Below are 13,071 nucleotides of genomic sequence, written 5' to 3'. Positions count from 1 at the left end.
TCAGTCTGAGACGCTCAACCTGAAGATTCTGGAACAACTCTCGGTTGATCTTTCCTGATCACGAGACGTTTTTACCTTCATGGCCGGGAGGCGGTTTCTTATTAATATGCACTTGATAATGTGATGGGTAGAGAAAGGAACATGCCATTCTTGAACTAGGCCTATGTCATCATCGAAACGAGAGATCAATAAATCAGGAGTGTACCGTAGCCATGTTTGTAATTGTGTAGTGGGGCCAGTAATGTGTTCCATGGTGAAACCCAGAGGCATAGCTGGAGAGAGAGTCAAGAGAAACTGCTTTACGTCACCTTTGTCCGTAGTATCAACATGTAAAGTTGAAGTCCCCATGGCACGATCGATGGACCGGCGTTCATCAAGGAATTTCTCAAACTGAACCAAAAAGTCTGAAGTCTTAATTATAGCTAAGGAGCCTAAAAGGAGGGCATGGAGGGCGATATGTCACTACAAACTGAAAGGAGTTTCTCTCGTTTGTGCAATTGAAGTTCAGGGTTTCAAGGCTGGAACGGCAACCCTTCACTTATTACAGACACCTCGCTTTCCCCGTGTTTGTTTGCTGGGCTAAATATCACAACGTTACCATTGTTCACATGATATTCCATAAGGTTTTAATAGGGTAATTGTGCCAGTAAGCAACCTGGTGAATTTGAAGCTCATTATACTGAGGTTTGGCCAAGGGCGAATCCAGAACACAATTTTGGGGGGGGGGCCCCAAAAAATTTTGGTCCTCCAAAAAAGTGGGTCCAAAAATTACGGCGTGGGGTTCGGGGCCCGCTTAAGGGCCCCGAAAAAAATTTGGATTCTAGATGCTCTGTGGTGCGATCTGAGGCAATTTCTGACCACTTTAACCAATGTTTTTTGAGGAAAAGATGGTGGTGTACTCATTGCCTGCCTTTTTTGCGATGTCACATAAAAAAAAAAAAAATTGGTTTCGTTTGGGGGGGGGGGGGGGCCATGGCCCCCTTTGGCCCCCCCCCCCTGGATCCGCCCTTGGGTTTGGCAAAACTTCTTGAATATATCGGGAGAAAAGGTAAATGCGCGCGCATGTTTTGAGTATGGTAGCCATTACGGATCGTACAGGCCTATTATGTCCTCAAAATGATGCAGTCACCTAGGCCTATAATGCTTTAGAAAATGTTACTGAAGTGAGAATGTGTAAGTAGAATCACCAAAATAACATTGTCAACTAAATAAAATACATATATGTATATATCCAAATATGGGGAAAACATATTACACGGCAGGTATTAACGATTTATGCACACTGAAAAATAGACTTGGTTAATTTTACCCAATCAAGGGTGAAAACTGCAATTACCCAAAACTGTGTTGTGCTTTACCCAATTGTTTGGGTTAGAATATCTGTTAAGATACATTTGAAAGTATACGAAATGATCAAATTATCACGAAATACCTTACTGGATTGTTAGAGAGTGGCCAGCTGTCCAAAGCATCCTGTACAATCGTGGCTCCTGGTGTGTTGAAATTTTCAAGAAAACTTGTATTTTTCCAGCGCTGGTCGGCCGACCAGCGTTGGAGAAAATTGACCTTTTTCTCTCAAAAACTGCTCCTACTTTTTCAAATTTTATTTTTTTTGCATTTCCAATACACACCTGTGAATGAGTACAAGCCTGCTAGACTAATTATCTGACCTTACAATTCCCCAAAGTCTATAAATTGTTACCGTTTCATCTTAAGTGGGGTAGGGAACCAGACTACAAGAACATGATGGGTTTTCCGAACCCAAAACGTGAAGCAAGTCAGTTTTACAATATTTTTTTTTATAACGTAGGCCCTATTTATCCTCGAAATCCATTTATTGCTGAAAATTGCAGCAAAAGCAAATGTTGTACATTCCCTTTAGTACTGCATCCACCAGGCCAAAAAAAAAAGTCTCCGGTTTCTGGTATGCGCGCGCGTCACCGTAGTCATGCGCGTCGGCAAAATGAAAAAAGTTTTTTTTTCAATGAAAGATGATGTCACAAAACCGCCAAACTCACTGGTTTGACTGGAATTCTGCTGCTGCGCAATTTCAACGTGTTTTTAGATGGGGTTACGATTGAGAATAAGCTTTATGTGGCCTTTCTGGACTCCCATATATTTGCACTAAGTTTAGTCGGGCACCATTTGCAGTCATCAGCCGACATTTGAAGCAAATTTGAAGCAAAAAAGTCGGGTAAAAAAAGAAAGAAAGCCGCGTCGCCGCACCACTTTTTGGACAAGCTCCATACCAGAAACCGGATACTTTTTTTTTGGCCTTAGTTAAGGTTCAAACAATTTATCTCGCATGGATGCCAGCTATTACCAAAGGACGGTGAAATTGTTTTGTAGAGAACACATTTTGGCAGGCCTACTATATCTTTCACTTTTGCTCGTTGCCTCTGCTTAGAAGCAATTGGTATTTTGCTATTTTTTTTTAATGTATTCGGCCCAATTTTCCTGCGGGAAAATCATAATTTTCATTATTAGAATACAGACGGTCAAGAGGGGACCTGATCGAGATATATTCAAACTATACTCACAGGGAAATACGACTCAGATGTAACAAACTTCATCCAACCCAACACTAACTGCATAAGGGGTCATCAATACAAAGTAGCCAAGATTAGAACCCGGTTAGATGTAAGGAAATTCTCCTTCGTGCACTGATCAGTAGACGTATGGAATAGACTCCTCAACTTTGTTGTTACATCATCTAGTGTCAAGTCTTTTGAGGCTCGATTAGACAAGCTCTGGGCATCTCAACCATTCAAGTTTGACTTTGAAGCGCCGACCCCCACTTACATGCACAAATACAAATTTAACCAGAGTTATGAAGATCTGATGAGAGAGGCCTATGCAAAGGCCTAATATCAGAGGAGGACCTGTAAAGTACCTGTAAATGTTGAAGACCCCCCCCCCACACACACACACACCTCAAGAAACATGCGTGCGTGGAGAGGGGCAGGGCTTAACGCCTTCCCTTCGACTTAATTCCTGCTGCCTTCTAATGTGCGCACCTTTTCAACTGCTACTTGTCATTTTCGCAATAATAATGAAAAGACTTCCATAATTATACGCAATTACACCCTTTGGAAATGTGTGCAGCCCCCAGGTGGCCCCTATAAGTCCTAGGATGTGCATGTGCAGCCCGAGCCGCAATTTTCCACAGACCAGCCCCCCCCGGTCAAGTGGTGGCGCTATTGAAAGTTTTAGATCGACCATAAACAAAATAGTTGCAAATTCAGCAAATAACAAATCGTCGATCGTCCATGAAAATTTTTGTTTTCTAACTTAAATTGAGCTGGAAATTTAAAGATGCAGACATGAGTTTTGCTTATGAGTTACATTCTTGTATGGTTGTCTAAATACTTGATAGTGTCACTTTTGTAAAGGTCGACTAAACCAGTTCGCACATTGACATGGAGCTGTCTGAAGAACCGAACTGCACGTGCATGTTGAGATACACGTGTTACATTCGGAGCACAAGACGGCGTGCTGACCATGCTGAGTGACGGTTGACGAGTGGGCCATGCTTTAAATTGAATGATTCTTCGTGATGTCGGAATATGGGGTAATCAAAAGTCTTAAACTAGTTACAGCTTTCTATTAAAATCCCTGAAACTGAAGGTATAATCAGTTGTATGTCTACAGTTTATCCTAAAATACTTTGTAATTAAGAAAAAAATGTTGCAACCTGATGCCACTTCCGCGATTGTGTACAAAGTCTATGAAGAGTCTAGAAAATTTTGTATTTCTTAACAAAAGTGGAAATATTTCTCAGTCCCAGATTCATGTCTCATCATCATTTTTGGAATGAATGACCTTCATTGAGATGATATATAAAGAAAAAAGTGGCGTCAGGTTGCAACATTTTTTCCCTACAACTTACAAGTAGCTTAGGCCAAAAAAAAAAGTCTCCGGTTTCTGGTATGGAGCTTGCCCAAAAAGTGGTGCGGCAACGCGGCTTTTTTTTTTTTTTTACCTGATTTTACTAAACTTAGTGCAAATATATGGGAGTCCAGAGAGGCCACATGCAGCTTATTCTCGACCATAACCCAATCTAAAAACACGATAAAATTGTGCAGCAGCAGGATTCCAGTCAAACCAGTCAGTTTGGCGGTTTTGAGACATCATCTTTCATTGAAAAAAACCTTTTTCATTTTGCTGACGTGCATGGCTACCGCGACGCGCGCGCATACCAGAAACCGGAGACTTTTTTTTTTTTGGGCCTTAGTCCGAGTTAGCTCTACTGAGTGGAGCGTTGAACTACGATACCCTCCGTACAAACGCTCCACCGATTTGGCATACTTTAATGACGGCTTCACAGTAGCATGATAGTGTACATACCCACCGAGGACAAAAAGACGCCAAAAAAAACCCGGTACAAATGAGAAAGACAGTAACCCTGGATAGATCCACACATTCATGACATTCCATAAGACCCCTTAAATTGTTCCCAAACAGCGGACATTTTGAAGAAAAAAAACAGCAAAATAGTCAGAAAACTTACAGCTCAATGTGTTTGCCGTGAAGCTCAGACCTTGCTCCGACTTGCCGAATGAGGGCGTCTGACGTGACGTCACCATCGTTGCTCGATGGAAGAAAAACAAGTTGCGCTTAATCAACGACTGTTTTATGTAGTCATATGTGTCCCGTGCCAAAAGCCCACACAGTCAGACGGCGCGGGGCACATATGACTACATGAAACAGTCGTTGAGTAAGCGCAACTTGTTTTCTTCAATGGTGACGTCACACACGCGCGCGATGAATTATGCATCAGTCATGTCAGTGAAATGGACTGTACAACTCGGCAGACACATTTACAAGTAATTGTGAGCGGTAAGTTCAGACTATTTTTTATTTTTTTTTTCAAAATTACCGGTTGTTTGGAACAATTTAAGGGGTCTTATGGAATGTCATGAATGTGTGGATTTATCCAGGGTTACTGTCTTACTCATTTGTATTCTCTTAATCATTTTTTGGGGGGGCCTTTTTTCCTCGCAAGGGCATGCACAAAATGCATACCGTCATGTCGACCGTGTACCTGTCACCAAAGTATGCCAAATCGGTGGAGCGTTTGTACGGAGGTTACCTTAGTTCAACGCTCCACTCAGTAGAGCTAAGCAACTCCCATTCCTTTTGTGTTGCTTCGTTCTCATGCATATCAAGGGGACTCCCACTTTGTAGCCGCGTAGCTGGCAACAGGGTTGGTTTGGACTTAAAAATTTGTATTTTCTTTATCAGATTTTTTGGGCCCTTTTTTCCTCGCGAGGGCATGCACAAAATGCATACCGTCATGTCGACCGTGTACCTGTCTCCAAAGTATGCCAAATCGGTGAAGCGTTTGTACGGAGGGTACCGTAGTTCAATGCTCCAATCAGTAGAGCTAAGTCCGAGTAACTTTGTCCCAACTTATCGCCCTTTTAATCGGCCCCCCCCCCCTTTGACTTTTTCTGCGATAGCCTTTAAAAGAAATCTTTTTAGCGACCTGAGCTGTTATGACTTTTTAGCCTTGAGCCTTTGACTTTTACCGTTCGAAATGCACTCGTATTTACAAACATGATCCAGTCTACTCACTATCATAATCGATGCATCGCGCGCGCTCGGTAACGGAATCGCACTCGGGATACGGGAACCATCGAATGTACGCTGGGCAAGAAGACCACATTGCGTCGTTAAAACATTAATGCGAATCGGAAATTTAACGTGCTCATGATCGCGAGGGGAGCTCTCAGAATTGAACGGGAAATTTCACTTTTCATCCGGATCGTAAGTAAACTTCAGTACAACCATCTTAATTATCGATGTCTACTTGTACCTCAGGTGGCGTATCTAGTCATTTGGAGGCCGTTTTGAGGGTGAAATCTGATGTTTTTGTTGGGCAATGTTGGGTTCTTGGGTCAATGACAGAATTGTGTTGCTCGGCATATAAGGATTAGCTTAGACCCCACTATCGCCAGACCATGTCCGAATGTTAAGGCGATAAGTTGGGTCCAAGTTACTTGGACTACATGTAGCTCTACTGAGTGGAGCGCTGGAACTACGGTAGTCCGAGTAACTAGGACTCTACGAATCGCCGTTTTTAACATTTGGAGATGGTCAGGTCATAGTAGGGTCCTAGGATTATAAATTACATGGCAGTATCAATAACCTCTTTTCACCATTTTCACTTGTAAAAACCCCTATCAAAATCTTCAGATTTCATCCCAAAACAGTCTTCAAACTGCCTGACGCGCCCCTGTAGGCTTTAGTGGGAATTGAAAATACAAATGGTTGTGGTTAGGTTCACAGACCTTTGGGAAGAAAAGAGAAATTCCAACTTCAATTCGGGAAACATCCTTGTCACAAACGCCTTGTTAGAGGCTGCCATTTTGAATTCAGAAGAAAATTGACTGGCATCAGACAGACCAATCACAGGGCACTTTGATTGGTCACCCTGGATTGGTCGCCATGGAGCAGTTTTTAGTCTAAGAACTGTTTGATCAACCATGAAAGGGGTATGAGGTGGACCCTGTTCCAGCTTGAGTAACTCCAGCTGAGTGACATGATCATCAGGAATTGGACATGTAATGCTGGAGACAAAACTACGTTGTAAATGTGAGATTGTGAGAGTCCCTAAAAAACAGACTCCGCAAACATGACAAAAGTGGTCCCTTTTCCCTGTAGAATCCCAACCCAGATTCCATTAAACATACCGGTACCTCATACATGCGGTAGTCATTCACAAAGCTAATGACCGACTTGAAACAGAAAAAAAGTTACTAAATATGAAAAATATTGATGATTTTGGTGGCTTCTTCAGAAAAAAAGTCCAGTGCTGCTATACTGTCATGGCTGTGTTGTGGTTATTATGTGCTTGTGCTGATCAGCCAATCAAAACTTGATTATTTATGCTGAGCAGGACATCGACAGCTGTTGTGCTTTGTTCAATTGGCATCTGTGCGGTATTTGCCAAATCAACAAATGAACATAAAAAAAAGTTCTTCTAAAACTCTTTTTGCAAAATTCTCACAAAACTTTATTATGTACAACCTAGCCAGATATCCAACATGTAAGAAAATTGTTTTCTTATTACAATTTGAGAACGTTTTGAAAGGGGTCACTATACACTTGGTTAATCGCGACAAAGTAAACATTTTATCTGGCTTTGTAACAAGCTGATAACTCAAAAGCTAACAAGCGGGAATGCTTAGAGCTTCGTGGGATTTCACTTACTGTGATATTTGAGGTAAACGTTTGTTCTAGCAAGGCACTACAGACGAAAAAATAATCTCCTTTGAAAATCTTAATCTATGTATGTGATTTGTTTGCAGGCAAGCTGCGTGCGTGTTTGAATGGGATGGATGTTTGTCCCAACTACACCAGTGATCTCTACTTTAGTCATCGTTGCTTGCATCATCGTCTGCATGCATCATCTTCATCTCTGTTAACACAGACTTCACCATCACCATCAGCCAATTCAGAATCGGTAAGATCACTATCGCTGTAATCACTATTTCCATCTAGAATGTGGTTCAGAATTTTAATTGATGTTTGTTCTCTGGTCTGAACAAGTGAGCCTATGAATGCTTTGTTCTAAATTCACAGGCCTATTGGGATACCAAATGCCAAATATGGTAACAGCTCCCCAAAATCTCCTTTTGGGAGCAATTTGTTTGAAGTGTGTATTGCACCCTTAAACTACAGGTGTGTTGACGTGTTGCTAGATGTCTAACCATGCAGAGATATTATGAACCATATTGAGTGGCAGCTATTACATCATGACGTCGGGCAGGATGAAATTGGGACCGTACATGGCATAGTTGTGGTGCAACACAGACAAGACTTCTTAAATAGGCAAAGACAAAATGTTACGCTGTAATGAAAATCCATGACTCTCAGGCTTGAACTTGTAATGGTGTGTACCTCATGTACACACTGTTATTTATGTGCAACTGTATCTTTGTGTGTTGTTTATCTTTATTTTAATTGGTTTAGTTTAATATATTTCTGATTTCAGATCAGACTGAGTTTGAAGCACAGGCCTTCATATGTTGCTGAATACAAGTCCCTCGCTACATGTGCATGTATGCTAGTCAAGTCCTGTTCTGATGTAGCAGCCTTCCCAGCCCATGACTCAGATCAGGTTTGGTGCATGTAACTCAGCCCAATCCCCTGCTAAATTTCCTTCCTTCAAAGCTGGTAAGTCTAGTTCTATTTTTTTTTTATGGATCAGCCTTCTTTCAATGGCCATTCTGACGCAATCACTGCTTCCACTGCTTTTGTCTTCATCATATACATTGTATATACCTCACACCGAGTTTAGCACCATGGCAACAGGACATCAAACCCAATTTTTATCTACTTGGAAAGACAAGTCCTGATCAAAACAGACAGCAGCTTCACAGCCAGGATTCCAATATCTAGAACTATCTAGCTTTATCTTGTCTTTGCAAGTGTTCGTCCATGCTCAGTTTTTGCATTAAGGCAATAGCTACTTGACTTTTGATGTTTTGATGAGTTAGCCACGCCCCTTAGACAACCCTATGGAATTTTTGTACACTAATTTTTGTTTGTCTCAGATGTTACGTTGCGCGTTCCGCGTCCATTTGTATATCATGTAATTCGACAATATTTCACAAGCTGCGTTGACGCGAATATAATGCGATTCTACTGCGATAGGTCAATTCTTTTATACTTAAGGTAAATGAAGAGCTTTGCCATCTTTCAATTTGATTTCCTGAGGGATTGAAGGAAAGAATGTTGCAACCTGATGCTACTTGGGCGGTTGTGTATAAAGTCTATGGAGAGTCAAGAATTTTTTAAAAGTATTTCCTAACAAAATTGGAAATGTTTCTCAGTCCGATATATGAGATGATATATGAAGGAAAAAGCAACGTCAGGTTGCAACATTCTTTCCGGATTGAATCACAGTATCCTACACCAAACGGCCCCATCAATCATCCATCAAAATCCATCCCCCATTTCGGTGGATTTTGGGGGACTTGGTCCTGCAGGCCTGGTATGGTGGACTTGGCCTTGGAGGCCTTTATTTAGCAAAGCATGCATTGGAAGCAGAGTCGGTGATTAATATATAAGTTTGGATTATGTATAGGAGAAAATACAAGTATGGGGCTGTTAAGGCCTTTTCACACTATCTCCGTTTCGAACCGTGTTGAAACCTACCCGGATCCAACCCGGTTCAGCCCGAGTATTTTTCGACACGGATCGGACAGACGCGACGTTCACACTGTCCTTTACGGGAACGGCCGCTATGTGAACCGTGTAACGTTCAATCCGGCTACGGCCCCTGTGAATTCACACTACAAATTCTCGACACGGATCGCATTCGGCACAGGGCGCTGCGATGATTTTCTCAATCCCATAATGCATTGCGACGCACGCGGCTGCTGCGCACACGAGGCTTTAATACGGACCTAACACAAGCCCAGACTCGGTAAGGGATGCTCCATACACCATTATTGGATGATAATTAGGGAGCGATTGTTTCGGGATCGGTGTTTGTGACGGTGATAGTGGTGGAGGGAAATATTATGCACGGCGTGTCAGATTTTCGGTAAAATGTCGGCCTCAACTCAACACGGATCGGCCGTGAGTGAGTCAACCCGGAGCGGTTCACACTATCATTTTCGACACGGTTCACGCCGAAAAATGCAATTTCGATCCGGGTTGAGATTTTCAACCCTGGTCCCTCCCAGGGTTGATTTCGATCCGGCTAGAGCACGCTACCCGGGTCGGAACCGGGTTGAAATTTTAGAAGTGGGAAAAGGGTTGAAAAAAATCTCGGGGTTGGAACCGGTTCCAACCCGGAGATTTTGGACAGTGTGAAAAGGCCTTTAGAGTAAGCTGAGGCTTGTGAGAAACAGCCCTTACTAACCACAATAACAACAGAGAAACAAAAATAAAACGAGACACAGGCAATACAGGAAAGACAAAAGTGACATGACGAAAGCTGACATGATATCGCCATTTTGCAAGCTTGCGTGGCCAGCCAGCCGGCAGTGCAGACCGTGGCCGGCTGCGTGCCTGTACAGTACCCGCACTCTGTGCCACGCTGGTATACATGACATACAGCGGTGTATGTTCCAGTCATCATACAAATATATATTATTCGAAACACACGTACGTACGTACTAGCATACATGACTGCATTTGCTGCCTACACATTATGTACGTGAAACGTTATTGCATGATGTAGCCGGACCGTACGTACAGATCGAGATTTACCGCTGTTCTTTTTTTTTGGCTGGTACCCGTTATTGGTTTAAGCGTAGATTACCAACATCAAATTGCAAATGCGATAGCGCAGGCAGCTGAGTCAAAATGTCGATGTTACTGTTTGACGCTTTGCGCATGTATCATAGGTTCTTCTGGAACTTGCGAAAATCCCATGGACTGAAATAAAGTAATTCTATTTCATCAACATCATTTTGGATGTTTGCAGAAGGGTAGGCTGATACCATTATATTTATTGTGGTGTATAATTCATAAATGTTTGACAGAAAATAGTTGATTTGTAAAGAAAACATTAATGGCTAGATATCAAAGGCGTTGCGTTCGTACTTTGGAAGTCTTCAACAGGGAACTATGGACGGACTAGTACCTGTTCATGTACATTTTTGTACATTGTATGTGAGCCTAAATTAAACCCATTCTGTATCCTTCTTTTAGCGCCCATCCCAAAACAACTAGGAATCACAAAAAAAGTTAATATCTCTAAAGCCCAAACATTAGTAAATTTTATAAAAATAGTAGCTGACGTTTGAATATTAATGACTGGATCAAGTTGCAGTCGGAGAAATATGGGACTGACAACATACTGGACTGGCAAGACCATTTAAATCTCAAAGGTTGTATTCTCCTTCAAAGATACACATTTCTTTTGTATATTTATTTCCTCGGCAAGTAATCGATATAATATACATGTATGCATAAAGTTGGCAAAAAAAAGTAATGTTCCTGGTTGTCCTCTTTTTAACAAAGACAGCAGACGTGTTCCGGGCTTTTAATCTGGTATTAAACAAATATATCATTAATATAATGGGTCTGCAATAGCTTTCTACAATCACAAGAATGGCAACAGATAGCGGGCAAGGAATATTATATGATGTTGCTGCAAAGATCTAACTGACGAGGTCTATATCATGTTTAAATAATAAATGCAATGACGAAAATACAAAAAAAATATCAAAGTTACTGTTATTTGATGCGCGGACGGAGTTGAAGTTGGAGTAATGGACATGTATAACTTGGGGTTATTGCGTTTTTTACTAGGGGTGGATTTTTAGGCGATGATCACTCCGTCCCTTCTCTGACGTGAAGATAAACCGGCAGCCAGGTTGCTCGCAGCGGCCAAAAGGGCTGTCACGGACGGAGGGCATGTGGTCATCAGGAAGCCCACAGGGTCTTCCAAGGGCTTCACGGAAGGTCACGAAGTGGCCAGGTAGAGAAGGTGACGGCTCCGGTGTTGGGAAATCCCATAGAACTTAGAAGCTGCATCACCTCATCCTTGGCGGTGCATGGGCGCGATGAGCAGTGTGCGCAACTCAGATTCTTGCATTTGGAAAGAATGAGTTGTCCCTTCCGTTTGTCCATGTGTTCGTGAAGAAATATGTTCTCCCGGTGGAGTCTTGGGTTCTCCCGGAGCTTCTTTGAAGAGGCATTGATGACGTCTTTCACCTCATGGTAATCGCCATAAATGCCCCGCCCAGTGCCACTTTCGACGTGGGATACTGCCAACGGCTGTTGACAGTATTTAACACCGGACAGGTAGCGTTCAAGGCGAGTCATGGCCAAGTTGAACACACGGTGCTCCTTTTGACGCTTCTGGTCGTCTGGTAGTTGGCTTTGGTAGCAAAATAAATAATCAAAAAGGAAAAAGACGGTTTATGTTAACAAAAAACACACACAAAAGTTACGACAATTGTCTGCCCAAAGTGTACATGTTTATTTTACTTTTGTTCGCGTATCTTTTTTCGAGACGGCATAGACATACTAACTGGATAACGCTTCGGGCCGTGGGGGATGAAGCCACAGGACGCCATTTTAAAGCTCCCTTTGGCCAAGTAGAAGTACAAAGTCATCAAATGAAATAAAATATATGAACAAAATATGAACGTGAGTAAAATAACACTGTGAGCACAATAAATGGTGATACAAATCGCTTCCGAAAATTTTGTAATGCTGTGCTCCGTGCGGTTTTTTTTTTGTTGGGAGCATCAAAATCGCCGCCGTGCGTGCGCGAGGGCGAGGTCAAAGCGCTATCCAGGCCTGACCAGGTCACTATACATGTACACTTGTGCAGATGCATGTGCATAAAATGGGCCCCAAGGCAAAAAGCGAAAAAAATAACGGTGTGGTTTGGGCCCATCTACAATACAATGGCACAAATGATTTCACCGTGCAACGGACGGTTGCGTAAAAAACGCAATATGCCTATTTTTTCGAAACTGCGAAATAATGCAATAATAGTTTGTGTGTAATGTGTATATTATCATACGGGTTGCAAGTGCTACAAACCAAACCGGGGGGGGGGGGGGGGGGGGGGGGGGCAGGAAAACTGATGCACGCGAGGATGGGGCCTTACCTGGTAGTGTATCAAAAAGGTACACAGATGACAGTGCTTTGGTAACCTGTCCCCAGAGCCGCTTGATGGGATTCAGGGATGAGTGTCCAGGACAGTAAGGCGTGACTACGAGCCCATCAAGATTGGCGTCTCTGAAGAGTCGACCATACAAGATCTCTTTGACGGGATGATTGATGTTGTACAATGTAGTCGCATCCTCCATCGACGATGAGAACGAGGATGGTCTTACCAACAGCTACCATGCCATGTACCATCTCGAGCACGTCCCCGATGTGGGTTTCGATGGTCACCTCGTCGTGTGGACTTCTGTTGATCAGGAAAGCCGGCCCGATCACTGGATGCCTGGAGAGAAAATAACGGTGTTTTATTCTTTATTGATATTTACTAAAGGGCTACTTAAAAGCAACAGTTTTATTGAAATATATTACACTGTAGTATAGTATGGAATATATTTTGCAGGGATAAATTTTCATGGATTTTTTTCA

The 13,071-nt window shown here is 42.4% G+C and overlaps 1 protein-coding gene across 1 annotated transcript; it reads left to right on the top strand.

Moving 5' to 3' along the window:
• The first annotated feature begins 3,479 nt into the window (after positions 1 to 3,479).
• On the top strand, positions 3,480 to 8,760 carry LOC119727119. The gene is made up of 3 exons (XM_038198981.1): positions 3,480 to 3,571; positions 7,314 to 7,468; positions 8,000 to 8,760. The coding sequence occupies exons 1-3, from the start codon at positions 3,544 to 3,546 to the stop codon at positions 8,138 to 8,140; spliced, it is 324 nt and encodes a 107-aa protein (XP_038054909.1). The 5' UTR covers positions 3,480 to 3,543; the 3' UTR covers positions 8,141 to 8,760.
• The last annotated feature ends 4,311 nt before the right edge of the window (positions 8,761 to 13,071 follow it).

The sequence above is a fragment of the Patiria miniata genome, unplaced genomic scaffold (assembly GCF_015706575.1).
Source record: "Patiria miniata isolate m_02_andy unplaced genomic scaffold, ASM1570657v1 HiC_scaffold_20, whole genome shotgun sequence".
NCBI lineage: Eukaryota > Metazoa > Echinodermata > Asteroidea > Valvatida > Asterinidae > Patiria > Patiria miniata.
The sequence above is the reverse complement of the archived record's forward strand: the minus strand, read 5'-3'. Positions and strand labels throughout refer to the sequence as shown.

Bases quoted from the DNA above. Each gene is read 5' to 3' on its own strand.
- LOC119727119 (XM_038198981.1), top strand. From the start codon at position 3,544: ATGATTCTTCGTGATGTCGGAATATGGG. The intron at 3,572-7,313 runs GTAATCAAAAGT...ATTTGTTTGCAG, and splicing joins TCGTGATGTCGGAATATGGG to GCAAGCTGCGTGCGTGTTTG. The intron at 7,469-7,999 runs GTAAGATCACTA...TTCTGATTTCAG, and splicing joins CATCAGCCAATTCAGAATCG to ATCAGACTGAGTTTGAAGCA.